Source organism: Mustelus asterias, chromosome 28, assembly GCF_964213995.1.
Source record: "Mustelus asterias chromosome 28, sMusAst1.hap1.1, whole genome shotgun sequence".
Lineage (NCBI taxonomy): Eukaryota > Metazoa > Chordata > Chondrichthyes > Carcharhiniformes > Triakidae > Mustelus > Mustelus asterias.
Window position 1 is genome coordinate 18816064 of NC_135828.1, and position 17233 is coordinate 18833296.

Genomic DNA, 17233 nt, shown 5'->3' on the forward strand with positions numbered 1-17233 from the left:
GACACAGATCATTGTGGAGAGCCTTCAAGCGGTCCTCCTGCATGATGGCGCATGTTCCGCGCGAGAGGGCATCCGAGGGCTCATTGAGCTTCCCTGGACGATCCATAATATCGTAATTATAGGTGGAGAGCTCAATTCTCCACCGCAAGATCTTATCGTTCTTGATCTTGCCCCTCTGCGTGTTACTGAACATAAACGCCACGGATCGTTGATCCGTGATCAGGGTGAACCGCTTACCTGCCAGGTAATGGCGCCAGTGTCTGACTGCCTCCACAATGGCCTGAGCCTCCTTTTCCACCGCTGAGTGCCGAATCTCTGGGCCTTGAAGGGTGCGGGAAAAAAACGCGACGGGCCTGCCTGCCTGGTTTAGTGTGGCGGCTAGGGCGAAGTCCGATGCATCACTCTCCACCTGGAAAGGGATGGATTCATCCACCGCGTGCATCGTGGCTTTCGAGATGTCGCTTTTCAAAACCTTGAAGGCCAATTGGGCCTCCGGCGTAAGTGGGAAGGTCGTGGACTTAATGAGCGGACGAGCTTTGTCCGCGTAGTTGGGGACCCACTGTGCATAATACGAAAAGAACCCGAGGCATCTCCTCAGTGCTTTCGTGCTAGCGGGCAAGGGAAGTTCAGTGAGTGGGCGCATACGGTCTGGATCAGGGCCAATGACCCCGTTTTCCACCACGTATCCGAGGATGGCTAACCTATGCGTACGGAATACGCACTTCTCCCTGTTATAGGTCAGATTCAGGTGAGATGCAGTGCGTAGAAAGTGTTGGAGATTCGTGTCGTGGTCCTGCTGGTCATGGCCGCAGATGGTGACGTTATCCAGGTACGGGAAGGTAGCCCGCAACCCGTTCTGGTCCACCATTCGGTCCATAGCACGCTGGAAGACCGAGACCCCATTGGTGACACCAAATGGAACCCTGAGGAATTGGTATAGACGACCATCCGCCTCAAAAGCCGTATATTGTCGGTCCTCTGGGCGGATGGGGAGTTGATGGTAGGCGGACTTAAGGTCTATGGTAGAAAACACTCGGTACTGCGCAATCTGATTGACCATATCAGAAATGCGCGGGAGAGGATACGCATCCAGCTGCGTGTATCTATTAATGGTCTGACTATAGTCGATGACCATCCGAGGTTTGTTCCCGCTTTTGACTACCACGACCTGCGCTCTCCACGGACTAGCACTGGCCTGTATGATCCCTTCCTTGAGGAGCCGCTGAACCTCAGATCTAATAAAGATCCGGTCCTCAGCGCTGTAACGCCTACTTTTAGTAGCGATGGGCTTGCAGCCAGGTACCAGATTTTTAAAAAGGGATGGTGTCGTGATCTTCAGGGTAGATAGATTGCACGCGGGGCGCTTTGGGCAATTTGGAGGCTGCGGCTGGTTCCCTACTGCCAGTGAAGGGAGTGGCCCACCGTACTGTAGGATCACACTCCTCATGTGGGCCATAAAGTTTAGTCCGAGGAGAATTGGCGCGCAAAGGTGAGGTAGCACAAGGAGCCTGTATTGCTCGTAAACTGTGCCCTGTACCTCAAGAGTTACCATACATTGTCCTTGGATCGGTACAGACCGGGACTGTGATGCCATGGAAATTGTCTGTTTGGCAGGGAGAACCCGGAGTCCACACCTTTTAGCAGTTTCAGGGTGTATGAAACTTTCGGTGCTCCCACTGTCAAACAGACAATTTACAGTTCTGCCACTAACCTTTACCTCCATCATGGAATGTTCCAGTCTGTAATGCCTGGTCTGATCCAGAGAGATCGACGCCACCGTTGGCCCCTGGGTGTCACTGCATGCTGCCGATGTGGATGCTGAGGACCCCTGCTGGTCGCTGCTGCATGCTGCCGATGTGGATGCTGAGGACCCCTGCTGGTCGCTCCTAGTCGTCGTGGACCATGATGGCCGCCCCCATGAATCGCATGTGGCCGAGGGCTCCAAGCGCAGCGACTCCTGGTGGTCTTCCTCCTCCTCTGTCTGCCACGATGGCGCCGTCCTGAGATCGCACGTGGTCGGACCTCGTGGGTACTGCAGCGCCGAAAGAGATGGTCTCCGTTCTGGAGGGTTACAAGCTGCACTGCCGTTTTTAGGTTTGGACCTGCAGACTTTGCCGTAGTGGCCTTTTTTTACCGCACTGGCTGCAGATTGCCGTTCTTGCCGGACACTGTTGCCGTGGATGCTTGGCCCCACCGCAAAAATAGCATCGCTGGCCACCTGGAGCTGCCGCCGTCGTCGAATCGATCTGGGAGCGCGGGTTCGCGGGGCGAGGAGGGAGCAGAGCTTGCTCCAACCACGTTGACTGCACGTGGTCCTCGGGGTACAGCGCCAAGCTCTTCGACGCCGCCTCCAACCTCACGGCCATCCCCATTGCCTGGGTCAAGTTGAGTTTCCCCTTTTCTAATAATTTAAGTCTGATGTACGAGGACCCTACCCCTGCTACGAACGCGTCTCGGGCGAGGTCTTGCATGTACTGCTCGGCGGAGACATCCTTACAGTCACAACCCCTGGCAAGCTGCAGGAGTTCATTGGCGTAGTCTTCTATGGTCTCGCCCGACTGCCGACGTCGTGTAGCGAGGAGATAACGAGCGTGAATCTCGTTGGGTGGCGTAATGTACCTATTCTTTAGGAGCTCGACGGCACCCTGGTAAGTGGAAGCTGCACGAATGGCTAGGTAAATCGTGTCGCTTACCCTTGCGTGGAGGACCTGGAGTCTATCACTGTCTGTAGTGATAGCTACCGAGGCTGCCAGGTAGTCCTCGAAGCACTTCCACCAATGTTCGAACGTGTTAGCTGCACCGACCGCACGTGGGTCCAGTGTCAGACGATCCGGTTTTAGGATCTGTTCCATATTCTCAGTTAATGTATTAAATTGATGCACCTCAATGAGCACCCGGAAACAAGGCTTTAGAACTGAAGGCTTTAATACATTAACAATGAAACTACTAACACAAATTCACCCGTTCAGACTGAAGGGGTCCTGCCGGAGCAGGGGGTCTTATACCCTGCCACCGGAGGCGGGACCCCACTGGAGTGTGCCATGATAACACTTAGGACAGGTAAACACCCTATCCCAACAACATAGTACAACCCCCATAACAACAACACCCTAGCCCAACAGTAATACAATAACAACCCCAGTGGTGAACCAACGATGGTTCACCACAGACACTCTGTCCGCAGTACGATACTATGAAATCTCCCCAGTTGGAGCCTCAACAAGTGTAATTTTCTGCCACTTTTATGGAGCTGCTCCTGGGAAAGCTCCCTGAAAGTAGGAATGTGTCAAGGTGCCTTATCAATGCGGCTCACTGCCACATTCCTGGCTCTCCCCACCTCCCAGCCCAGGGCTGGGAAAAATTCAGCCCTTCATTTTTTTTCTCCCCTTTCCCAAGAGGCAATTCAAGAGAAACTTCTGCGTGTGGTTCGAATGTGGAACTCCCTACCACAGGGTTCAGTTGAAATTAATATCATAGGTACGGTAGCACAGTGGTTAGCACTGCTGCTTCACAGCTCCAGGGTCCCGGGTTCGATTCCCGGCTCGGGTCACTGTCTGTGTGGAGTTTGCACATTCTCCTCGTGTTTGCGTGGGTTTCCTCCGGGTGCTCCGGTTTCCTCCCACAGTCCAAAGATGTGCGGGTTAGGTTGATTGGCCAGGTTAAAATTGCCCCTGAGATGCGTAGGTTAGAGGGATTAGTGGGTAAAATATGTGGGGGTAGGGCCTGGGTGGGATTGTGGTCGGTGCAGACTCGATGGGCCGAATGGCCTCCTTCTGCACTGTAGGGTTTCTATGATTTCTATGATTTTTCATAGAAATCATAGAAACCCTACAGTGCAGAAGGAGGCCATTCGGCCCATCGAGTCTGCACCGACCACAATCCCACCCAGGCCCTACCCCCACATATTTTACCCGCTAATCCCTCTAACCTACGCATCTCAGGGGCAATTTTAACCTGGCCAATCAACCTAACCCGCACATCTTTGGACTGTGGGAGGAAACCGGAGCACCCGGAGGAAACCCACGCAAACACGAGGAGAATGTGCAAACTCCACACAGACAGTGACCCGAGCCGGGAATCGAACCCGGGACCCTGGAGCTGTGAAGCAGCAGTGCTAACCACTGTGCTACCGTGCCGCCAAAGAGGGGAACCCAGATAACCACACGAGAGAGAAAGGAATAAGATAGGCTGAGAGAGTGAGATAATGAGGAAGATGAGGAAGCTCGAGTGCAGCGCTAACACTACCAGGGAATCAGTGGCCTAGTGGTATTGTCGCTGGACTAGTAATCGAGAGACCCAAGGTAATGCTCTAGGGACCCCAGGTTCGAATCCCACCACGGCAGATGGTGAAATATGAATTTAATAAAACTGTGGAATTAAAAGTCTAACAATGAACCATGAAACAATTGCTGTAAAAAAAAAACCATCTGGTTCACTAATATCCTTCAGGGAAGGAAATCTACCATCCTTACCTGGTCAGGCCTACATGTGACTCCAGAGCCACACAGCAATGTGGTTGACTCTTAATTAAAGTTTATTTATTAGTGTCACAAGTAGGCTTACATTAACACTACAATGAAGTTAATGTGAAAATCCCCTAGTCGCCACACTCTGTTCGGGTACACTGAGGGAGAATTTAGCACAGCCAATGCACCTAACCGGCATGTCTTTCGTACTGTGGGAGGAAACCGGAGCACCCGGAGGAAACCCATGCAGACACGGGGAGAACGTGCAAACTCCACACAGACAGTGACCCAAGCCGGGACTCGAACCCGGGTCCCTGGCGCTGTGAGGCAGCAGTGCTAACCACTGTGCCACCGTACCGCCAGCAAAAGCCCCCTCAAAGGCAATTAGAGATGGGTGAGGTTCTCTGGTCTCCCAGCTACGTGTATCCCGCCAGCGGGAGGTGGCGCGTTGTTTGCTAGCGACGGGGTTCTCTTGTTCCGTCGCTGTCAATGGGAATTCCCACCGACGTCCATCGCAGACCCGGGTGCGCTGCCGGCGGGACTGGAGAATCCGGCCGGCGTGAACTTCCAGAGAATTCCGGCCATAGCCTTTATCCGTCAATAAGTTGAAACAATAAAATCTTAATGAATCAATGGTGCGCCTCTCATTCTAATGGAGAGCCGATTGCAATGACAGTTCTGGGACAGCACAACCTCTATGGTGCTCTCCTGCACCCTAGTGAGAGAAAGGAAAAGTAGCAGAGATTTCCAGCATGGTACACGTAGCTTTCTGATAGTAAATCTGAGGTCGCAGCACAAAGAACTGCGATCCTGAGCAGGAATGTCCAGCTCAGGGAAGTTCCTTCATTCCGATGGAAAGCCGAGGAATCTGATCCTCAATTGTGCCGTGGCCGTTCGAGAGTTTCAATCCAGTTTTTCAGCTATCTGCAAATTTGGGGGAAGATGATGGCATTGGAAAAAGCAATCATCAAACTGTCGGAACGTCTTGAAAATCCAATTGTTTTATTGGCCATCTTCAGTGAAGAGAATCTTGTGTTGGATTGGCACAGTGGCACTGTGGTTTAGCACTGCTGCCTCACAGCACCGGGGACCCGGGTTCGATTCCCGGCTTGGGTCACTGTCTGTGTGTGGAGTCTGCACATTCTCCCCATGTCTGCGTGGGTTTCCTCCGGGTGCTCCGGTTTCCTCCCACAGACTGAAAGACGTGCTGGTTAGGTGCATTGGCCGTGCTAAATTCTCCCTCAGTGTACCCGAACAGGCGCTGGAGTGTGGCGGCTGAGGGATTTTCACAGTAACTTCATTGCAGCCTACTTTTCATAGAGTGCAGATGGAGGCCATTCGGCCCATCGAGTCTGCACCAATAATAATCCCATCTCGTCCCTATCCCCGTAACATGTTTACCCCTCTAACCCCTCTAACCTATTCATCCCGGGACACTAAGGGGCAATTTAGCACGGCCAATCCACCTAACCCGCACATTTTTGGACTGTGGGAGGAAACCGGAGCGCCCGGAGGAAACCTTCGCAGTCACGGGGCAGAACGTGCAAACTCCACACAGACGGTGACCCAAGCCGGGAATCGAACCCGGGTCCCTGGAGCTGTGAGGCGGCAGTGCTAACCACTGTGCAGTCCACGTGACGAGCGAATAAATAAAAATCAACTTAACTGTGGCCCCAGGTGCTCCCCGATCTGGCTATTTCTTCGCCACCCTCTGAAGTGGCCCAGTGAGCCAGTCAGAAAAGCTACTTGGAATAACGCTGCGAAAGATCTTGCCCCACACAGATGGCAGCCAGTCACAGAGAGGTCAAACCACCAGGCCCTCTGGGCAACCAGGATTGGGCAATAAGAACCAGCCTTGCCTGCAACACCCCTAACTCCGGGGATTGAGAAAAAGCACAATGATTTAAAAGAGTACAGAAAAAAAAACAAATTGTCAATTTCTGTGAAGTGGAACTATACAGTTTTTATTCCTTTTCCAGAGTAGGATTTTTCTGAGTTCAACATTTGCCTTTTATCTTCAATATGGGAGTTCTGTACAGTCAGATAGCCAATTGTCTGATCTATACCCTTGGGAGTACTGGCTCTGTATACCACACATAGTACAATACATGAAGCATTATTTTATCACTTAAGTTCAAATTTATTTTATTAGTATCACAACTAGACTTACGTTAACACTGCAATAGAGTCATAGAGGTTTACAGCATGCCCTACAGCCCAACTTGTCCATGCCGACCAGTTTTTAACCACTAAGCTAGTCCCAATTGCCCGCATTTGGCCCATATCCCTCTATACCCATCTTACCCATGTAACTGTCTAAATGCGTTTTAAGACAAAATTGTACCCACCTCTACTACTACCTCTGGCAGCTTGTTCCAAATACTCACCATTCCCTGTGCGAAAAAATTGCCCCTCTGGACTCTTTTGTATCTCTCCCCTCTCACCTTAAACCTATGCCCTCTAATTTTAGACTCCCCCTATCTTTGGGAAAAGATGTTGACTATCTAGCTGATCTATGCCCCTCATTATTTTATAGACCTCTATAAGATCACCCCTCAGCCTCCTACGCTCCAGGGAAAAAAGTCCCAGTCTATCCAGCCTCTCCTTATAACTCAAACTATCAAGTCCCAGTAGCATCCTAGTAAATCTTTTCTGCACTCTTTCTAGTTTAATAATATCCTTTCTATAATAGGGTGACCAGAACTGCGTGGGTTTCCTCCGGGTATTCCGGTTTCCTCCTACAGTCCGAAAGACGTGCTCGTTAGGTGAAGTTACTGTGAAAATCCCCTAGTCGCCACACTCCGGCGTCTGTTTGGGTACACTGAGGGAGAATTTAGTACGGCCAATGCATCTAACCAGCACGTCTTTCGGACTGTGAGAGGAAACTGGAGCACCCGGAGGAAACCCACGCAGGCACAGAGAGAATGTGCAGACTCTGCACAAACAGTGACCCAAGCTGGGAATCGAACCCGGGTCCCTGGCGCTTTTCCGCGGCAACAGGAAGTCTAGACGGAGTCAGTGGCTGGGGGGCTGGTTTGCGTGATGGACTGGGCTTCGTTCACAACCCTTTGCAGTTTCTTGCGGTCTTGGTCAGAGCAGGGAACATACATGCTGCCTCCCAACCTCCCCACCCACCCCACCCACATGTAACGTTTGAACTTTACATTGAGAGGGGCAGGAGTGTAGGAACAGGAGTGGGCCATTTGAAGCCTCAAGTCTGTTCTGCAATCAATCAGATCATAGCTGATCTATGGTTTAACTAGACGATTCAGATTTCAGCCAGGGTCTGAAATCCCTGCTTTCCCCAAAAGTTAATTCAGCGACTCTTTTAGGTTCTGGGAATAATAATTAATTAAAATGAATTGATGCAGACCTTCCTCACATTAACCCTGAAATAAACCATGTTCTATCTGTACTGGAGGATGTTCTTCCTGCTCCCTTCTACAGATCAGTCAGAGTCCCCAGACTGAACTTTTCTCAATCATCGATTAACATGCATTTTATTCTCAACACTACTTTTTTTTCTCTATCGATTACTTTAGTGATATTGCTAATGCATTTATAAAGTCTCGTGGATGAGCATGCATTTAAATAGCGCCTTCAGCGTGTAGCAATGTCCCAAGGAGCTTCATAAATAGGCACAAGGAAACTGCTGGGTGCATAACCAAGACATAATCAGTTTTATTAATGCTCCGTCTGCAATATTCATGGATGGAATTTCTCTGAGGAGGCTACTTCTAACCGCAAGGATTTTAGTGCCAGTGACAGGAAGGAAGAATCTCTGGAAATTTACGGAGTTGGCTGCAGTTGATTTTCTGACGAAACTGCTCTAATTGAGGCGGAGGTATTGTCACTGGGCTAGCAGTCCAGAGGCCCAGCTGAGGACTCATTGGCCGGAACTCTACCGCCTTGCCCTCCTCGGAATCGGGGAGGGGGAGGCTCGTAGAACGGAAACGTCCATTGGCCTTGGGGCATGATTTTACAACCTCTACAAGTTTCACCAACTGCCGTGATGGGATTCGAAGCCAGGCCCCCAGAGCTTTACCCTGGGTCTCTGGATTACTAACCCAGCAACAATACCACTGCGCCACCACCGTATTCTTTGGAGTAAATCTTGGCGAATGGTGGCAGTGTGATTAGTACTGCTGCCTCACAGCACCAGGGATCAGGGAGATTGGTTGTACAAAATAAATTGGATAAAGAAACTGTCCCTTGCACCTAGATTTGAAGGTAAAAAGAATATGTGTGCGCTAAAGGAACTGAGGCAAGGGACAACTGAAGTGAGACAACTCTTGGTATTGGAGGTGGCTTCGAATGAGTTCACGCAAATCAAAATTAGTGCATTCATTAATTAATAACAGAACTCATAACGTATTTAACCAGTTAAACCATTGGTCGAGAGTGTTCCTTCCCCTTAAAGTTACAAAAGCAGGAGAAGACCAAGAAAGCAGTATCTTATTTTAACACATTACATTTTACATTACAGAGAAGAGAGGAACAGGATTGTCCAGAACTAAAAGTGGCGGGAGCCGTGAAGAGGGTGTAAAAATCAGGATTCCACTTTCTCGCAAGAAGAAATAAACCATCATCTCCAGTTACCATTTTTGATTCATTATCGGATATTACATCGAATTGCAAAGAACGTAATAGCACAGAAGCAGGCCATTCGGCCCAAGCAGTCCCTGTCAGCATTGATGTCCCACTCCGGACTCCTTCCATTCATCCTCACCTATCTCCATCAACATAACCCTGCATTGCCGACTCCCTCACTTCCTTAACTAGTCTCCCATCAAACGCCATTCCTTGTGCGAATGAGTACCACCTTCACGCCACTCCCTGGAAACGGAGGTGGCACGGTGGCACAGTGGTGAGCACTGCTGCCTCACAGCGCCAAGGACCTGGGTTCAATTCCTGGCCTCGGGTCTCTATCTGTGTGGAGTTTGCACATTCTCCCCGTGTCTGCGTGGGTTTCCTCCAGGTGCTCCGGTTTCCTCCCACAGTCCAAAGATCTGTGGGTTAGGTTGATTGGCCATGCTAAATTGGGGGGATTAGCAGGGTAAATATGTGGAGTTACGGGGATAGGGCCAGGGTGGGATTATTGTTGGTGCAGGCTTGAATGGGCCGCATGGCCTCTTTCTGCACTGAAGGGATTCTATGATTCTGAAATCTTCATGCAACTTCTGACTATCTAATGTTCCTCAACTTGAGATTTGTTGACAACCATGTTACATTCCTATTGTATATCCTAAACTACTCTCAAATCACGCTATAGGACTGTCATAAGGCTTGGGACTGTCTGTATATGACCATGCCTGGTCTCTATATAGCCATATGGACTAATTCCTCACCCCTTACAACTCAGGAATGACCAGTGGCACAACACACAATTTCCAGTCAGATTTCATTCCTGGAGATAATTAAGCAGTGTAAGAAGTCTCACAACACCAGGTTAAAGTCCAACAGGTTTATTTGGTAGCAAATACCAAAGCTTTCGGAGCTTGCTGCTCCTTCGTCAGATGGAGTGAGACCACTCCATCTGACGAAGGAGCAGCAAGCTCCGAAAGCTTTGGTATTTGCTACCAAATAAACCTGTTGGACTTTAACCTGGTGTTGTGAGACTTCTTACTGTGTTTACCCCAGTCCAACACCGGCATCTCCACATGATAATTAAGCAGTATCAGGTGAACTGCCTTAAGAAACAGATTTTGGGTTAACGCTCATTGGACGGCACGGTGGCACAGTGATTAACACTGCTGCCTCATAGCGCCAGGGACCCGGGTTCAATTCCAGTCTCGAGTCACTGTCTGTGCAGAGTCTGCACTTTCTCCCCGTGGGTTTCCTCCGGATGCTCCGGTTTCCTCCCACACTCCAAAGATGTTGGGTTAGGTTGATTGGCCATGCTAAATTGACCCGAGTTGCAGGGGGATTAGCAGGGTAAATGAGGGTTATGGGAATAGCGCCTAGGTGGGGCTGTGATCAGTACAGACTCGATGGGCCAAACGGCCTCCTTCTGTACTGTAGGGATTCTATGATTATTTTCCTTGATGTTTCATTTTCACAGGTTGTTTTACCTCACAGCTGTGCTGCCATCACTTTTATCTTGTCCCTGGCCACCAGCATCTAAGCTACAAACTGCTTGTCAATGCCGATGAACAGTCTACTGGGGGACAAACATACCTCCAAGTAGTTTGTATATATGAAATATCATAGAGTCATAGAAATATACCACACGGAAACAGGCCCTTCGGCCCAACTCGTCCATGCCGACCAGGTTTCCTAAATGGAACCAGTCCCATTTGTCTGCGTTTGGGCCCATATCCCTCTAAACCTTTCCCATCCATGTACCTGTCCAAATGTCTTTTCAATGTAATTTTACCAGCCTCTTCCACCTCCTCTGGCAGCTCATTCCATATAGAAACCATAGAAAAGAAAATTACAGCTCAGAAACAGGCCTTTTGGCCCTTCTTGTCTGTGCCGAACCATTTTTTGCCTAGTCCCACTGACCCGCACTTGGACCATATCCCTCCACACCCCTCTCATCCATGAACCCGTCCAATATAGCCATATAGCCTCTGTGTTTTCACCGTTGCCCCTCAGGTCCCTTTTAAAACTTTCCCCTCTCACCTTTAAACCTACTACGCCCTCTGGTTTTGACTCCCCCTACCCTGGGGGTAAAGACCTTGGGTGAGAATTGCGCTTGCCCCAAAACCGTAAAATCCCACCCCCCCCCGGCCCCCCAGGTTAACGGACCTTTGCATGGTCCGCTCTCCTATCCTCGGCGCCGCTACGGCAGGTGGAACAGGAAAATTCCGGCCCTTGGCTGTGCACCTTATCTGTGTACCCACACTGGTTAAATGTACAATAACTCAAGGGGAGCTCCAGCAGTCTGGCTGAACGGTCTGCTTCTGTGCTATGAATGCTGTGTAACCCTGTCCCCTGCACTGCAAACATTGTAAAGACGACCATTCAAAATGTGGCAGGACGAACCCTGACTAATATTTAGCCATTATTTCGGAAGACTGTGTTCATTGATAGCCTCTCCATTGGTTAAGGCGGGACTAGCTTTCTTCCACTGTATATATTTGATATTTTGTAAATAGGTGACCCCAGAACAAAAAGCTTCTTATTTCCTTCATTCATTGTTAGAGTTATTGCTTGTGATATCACATGAGATTGAGCCATCTCTGCTTTGTGTTGGTAAATGTAAGATTAATTAGCTGTATAATCGTCAACATGAAAATTTATATCTACAGCAGAATTATTGTATTGCGAATAATGGGATATAAAAAAGCAATTTAATTACAGAGCCAAGACTTGATGCATTATTCCCCATAGCCCACTGCACCCCGGCAGTAATCATAACTTTCGTCTACACGTTCTCATTCCTGATTCTATACGGTTCAACCTATCTCGTACTCTCATCTCGCCCTGGGTAATTTCTGCGTCATTAATCATTGGTCTACTTTTAGTGGGCGGAATTCTCCCACTAAGTTCCACGGCAGTTTCTTATCCGTGTTTCCCGCTGCCGGTGCTGATGGGAAAACACGCCACTTTTGCGGGATTCTCCGGCCTCCGTTTGCTGCCGGGCGCGTTGTTCGCTAGCGGCGGGATTCTCTGGTCCCGCCGCTGTCAATGGGAATGCCCATTGATGTCGCCCCATTCCGGCGGGAAACCCGAGGGCAGGGTTGCGCTGCCGGCGGGGCTGGAGAATCCCGGCGGCGTGAACGGCTGGAAAATTCCACGTCTTCCATCCCCGGCCTGATTAAATATGTATCCGGGTGAGCTTGCACCGTCTTCTGTGGGAGGAATGGTTTGATGATGCATGTCCTGCCATCAGACCCGGGTGCCCGAGTCCCAACTGATCCACGGCTGAAGAAAGGAGACACATCTCCTCAAGAGCAGGTCAGAGGCGAGGAATACTGCGGCGAGTAACTCACCTCCTGACTCCCCAAAGCCTGTCCACCACCTACAAGGCACAGGTCAGGAGTGTGATGGAATACTCTCCACTTGCGTGGATGAGTGCAGCTCCAACAACACTCAAGAATCATAGACCCATAAAATCCCTACAGCGCAGAAAGAGGCCATTCGGCCCATTGAGTCCGCACTGATCACAATCCCACCCAGGCCCTATCCCCATAACCCCACTTATTTACACTACTCAGCCCCTGGCACTAAGGGGCAATTTAGCACGGCCAATCAACCTAACCCACACATCTTTGGACTGTGGGAGTAAACTGGAGCATCCAGATTAAACCCACGCAAACACGGGGAGAACCTGTAGACTTCGCACAGACAGTGACCCAAGCCGGGAATCGAACCCGGGTCCCTGGTGCTGTGAGGCAGCAGTGCTAATCACTGTGCCACCCTGCACCATCAAGAAGCTCAACACCATCCAGGACAAAGCAACCTCACTTGATCGGCACCCTCTCCAATATCATAACATTCACTCCCTTCACCATCGATGAACAGTGGCATCCAGATGTGCCATCTACAAGATGCATTGCGGCAACTCACCATGGCTCCTTAGGCAGCACCTTCCAATTCCACAACCACTAACATCTAGAAGGGCAAGGGCAGCAGACATGTGGGAATACCACCACCTGGACATTCCCCTCCAAGCCACTAACCACTCTAATTGGAAATATATCACCATTCCTCCACTGTTGCGGGGTCAAAATCCTGGAACTCCCTTCCTAACAGCACTGTGGGAGTGCCTACACCTCAAGAACTGCAGTGGGTTCAAGATGGTAGCTCATCACTACCTTCTCGAGGGCAATAGGGATGGGCAATAAATGCTGTCCTAGCCAGCGACACCCACATCCCATAAATTAATTAAAAGAAAGGAAAGAGGATGGAAACCCGCAGAGGATGGAAACTGGGCGCCCTTCATTTACACTTAAGATGAAAGGTCCACCTGAAAGATGCTTCCCCCAGACCCACCGCCCTGGTGCTCCAGGGACCATGGTCACTGGCGGCTATTTGTCCTGAACTCCGAAAGCAGCCCCAGTCTTTTTTCAGGTATGTCCAGACTTTTGGATCCTAAATTACTCCCAAACCACACGATAGAACTGCTTGTTATATGGCCCGTGGCCGGTCACTACATGTCCTACATTCCAACTGTGTTCTGGACACGCATGTTTTCCCATTGGCATCGCGGAGGATCGGGTGTCGGAGAGGATTCCAGTCGGTACTTCATTTGCATCCAATTAGTGGGATGCAAACCGGTCTCGTGCTGGCCGCCAGCAAAATTCCTGATCCACTACGACGGGTGGCATGGGAAGATCCCACTGCAAATTCACGCCCGCACAAAACCGATTTTTGGGCCACTTGCCAAAATCTCTCATAGGACCCATTGGCAGTAGTATGGGAGCATTCCGGAACATTTTGTAAAGATCACAATCAAAGCCAATTAGCACTCTCCAATCCTAAGTTTCTTATACAGGTGAAAAGAAGTTTTACTTTGCAAAACATTCGTATCGTGCACTTGTTATGCAGTAGCAGTAAAGAAGGGCGGCACGGTGGCACAGTGGTTAGCGCTGCTGCCTCACAGCGCCAGGAACCCGGGTGCAATTCCCGGCTTGGGTCACTGTCTGTGTGGAGTTTGCACATTCTCCCCGTGTCTGCGTGGGTTTCGATTAATGACTCGAAGCATTGTCTCCCTTCAATTAATGAATGATCCTTTAACATAATTAACAAATCACAGGTAGGCAGAAGTACATATCGGGGCTCAAATTTTGCGTTCAAATAAGACATAAACTTTTAATAATACATTTCATTAAGTTACAGAGTATCGAGAATTTAGAATTGCGTCTTGCATATATTTCATAGAATCCCTACAGTGCAGAAGGAGGCCGTCTGGCCCATCGAGTCTGCACCGACCACAATCCCACCCAGGCCCTGTTCCCATAACCCCATGCATTTACCCGAGCTAAACCCCTTGACACTAAGTCGCAATTTAGCACGGCCAATCCACCTAACCCGCACAGGTTTGGAGTGTGGGAGGAAACCGGAGCACCCGGAGGAGATCAACGTGGACACAGGGAGAACGTGCGAACTCCACACAGACAGTGACCCAAGCCGAGAATCGAACCTGGGTCCTTGGCACTGAGAGGCAGTAGTGCTAACCACTGTGCCACTGTGCCGCTCCAGGTGATTGAGTTTCCTCCCACAGTCCAAAGATGTGCGAGTTAGGATGATTGGTCATGCTAAATTGCCCCTTAGTGTCAGGGGGATTAGCTAGGGTAAATGCATGGGGTTACGGGGATAGGGCCTGGGTGGGATTGTGGTCGGTACAGACGTGATGGGCTGAATGGCCTCCTTCTGCACTGTAGGGAGTCTGTGATCCTATGAGATATGGGTGTTGCTGGCCAATTTAATTTATTGCCATCCAAAACCAGATGCCTAATGCATTAGGCCGTGTGGCCAATGCCGATTTGAACCTTGTACCTTCCATGTTCATTCCTGATCAGATGTTGCACTGATTGACAAGGCGTCTGCCTGCTTCTGCTGGGAGTGTTGGTCCGTTTTGAAAACTTCACCCTAGTGAGAACCATTGTATAAATTAAAATGAGTTAATTTTGTTATTCACTGCTACCCACTTCAGGATACTTCAGGCTGCATGTATCATGCTGGGGTCTGACTGTACCACTAATCCCTTAACCGATATCCTGGAAGGAGTTCATGTACTGAGTCACAAAAGGAAAAGTGACTGGGCAAGTTTTCTGCTTCTATTCCTGTAATTGTGTTTTTGAAGAACGGTGACTTAGGTTCTGACTAATCAGTTTGGTCAAACCTTGCTCTGTTTTGAGTGCTTTCTTGCAGAGTACGTTGAAAGACCTTTGGTCTGTTGGATGGGCAAGTGGTGTACATTCTTACACGTTACAGTATTCACATCCTGTGTTCCATTCAGATGCAGCAATGATAAAGCACATTTGAGGTAAAGCCACGTCCTGATGCTGAAACAATTGCTGTTCTTCTGTCTCACTGTCCAAATTCAGATTACCGTGCAACCCGATAAGGGTTCACGTACCAACCGACTCAAGAACAGCTTCTTCCCTGCTGCCGTCAGGCTTTTGAATGGACCTAGCTCGCATTAGGTTGATCTTTCTCCATACCCTAGCTATGACTGTAACGCTATATTCTGCACCCTCTCCTTTCCTTCTCTCGAATGGTATGCTTTGTCCGTATAGTGCGCAATAAACAATATATTTCACTGCATGCTAATACATGTGACAACAATAAATCAAATCAAGTCAAAATCAAATCAAGGGTATATCCTACTTGCATAGAGCACAGATATTGATCTGAAACAAGATCTGAGCCCAACAGGCCTTTCTAGGTTAACACTACAGCAATGGCATTAAAGCAAAGATCTGGTGTACAATGGGAAATTGGTACGGGACTGTCGCGGTGCTTTTCTTTTGTATTTAATACCATCATGCCCCTCACGTAGCCAGACAAAGTCATGGAGTGGTTTCAAGATGATTTATTGACACACTGCAGTGCCACATGACTGATCTAAGTCATTCAGGCCAATCAGAGTGAGAACATTCAGAAATACATAAGCAATTATAGTTTCAACTTCGATTACAAGTAATTAACAATCACATTTTCGAAGCTATCTCTATCCACTCACAGTTATGGATTAAGGTTACATCATGCATACATAAGGGTATAGTGTCCAATTATTTGTTATATCATCAAGCAATGATAGCTACATCCCTGACCAATGCTATACCAACCTCCCCTTCCATTGTTCCTTGTTCTAATGGGCAAACATGAGCTGCAGCTGCACATTGTTCAATTAAATGGTCCTTGACTCTTATCTGGGTCTGCTTTAATCAAGACCTGTCGTTTTCACGTACTTTTCTCTGTGTCACTGAGATGCCCCTGCCTACATCAATCTGATGAAGTAGAAATGGTCGAGAGCTTCAAGTTTTTCGGTGTCCAGATCACCAACAACCTGTCCTCATCCCACCATGTAGATGCGATAATTTGAAAAGTCTACCAATGCCTCTATTTTCTCAGGAGACTAAGGAAATTTGGCATGTCTGCTATGACTCTCACCAAATTCTACAGATGCACCATGGAAAGCATTCTTTCTGGTTGTATCACAGCTTGGTATGGCTCCTGCTCTGTCCAAGACCGCAGGAAACTACAAAGGGTCAGTGAATGAAGCCCAGTCCATCACTCAAACCAGCCTCTCATCCATTGACACTGTCTACACTTCCCTCAGAAAAGCAGCCAGCATAATCAAGAACCCCACGCACCCCGGACATTCTCTCTTCCACCTTCTTCCGTCGGGAAAAAGATCCAAAAGTCTGAGGTCATGTGCCACCCAATTCATTAACAACTTCTTCCCTGCTGCCATCAGGCTTTTGAATGGACCTACCTCGCACTAAGTTGATCTTTCTCTGCACCCTATTTATGACCGTAACATTACATTCTGCGCCCTCTCCTTTCCTTCTCTATGAACGGTATGCTTTGTCTGTATAGAACATAGAACATTACAGCGCAGTACAGGCCCTTCGGCCCTCGATGTTGCGCCGACCAGTGGTACCAATCTAAAGCCCCTCTAATCTACACTATTCCAATATCATCCATATGTTTATCCAATAACCACTTGAACGCTCTCAACATTGACGAGTCCACCACTGCTGCAGGCAGGGCATTCCACGCCCTTACTACTCTCTGAGTAAAGAACCTACCTCTAACATCTGTCCTATATCTCTCACCCCTCAATTTAAAGCTATGTCCCCTTGTGCTAG

The 17233-nt window shown here is 49.1% G+C and overlaps 1 protein-coding gene across 2 annotated transcripts in view; it reads left to right on the forward strand.

Annotated features, from left to right (window-relative positions):
- Positions 1-11739, forward strand: part of LOC144480296 (transmembrane protein 273-like) — a 66747-nt gene extending 55008 nt beyond the window's left edge. For both annotated transcript variants that reach the window (XM_078199642.1, XM_078199643.1), the window contains exon 5: positions 8953-11739. In XM_078199642.1, the coding sequence (XP_078055768.1) occupies positions 8953-8983 (31 nt within the window). In that variant the 3' untranslated portion in view covers positions 8984-11739. The remainder of the gene's footprint in view (positions 1-8952) is intronic.
- The last annotated feature ends 5494 nt before the right edge of the window (positions 11740-17233 follow it).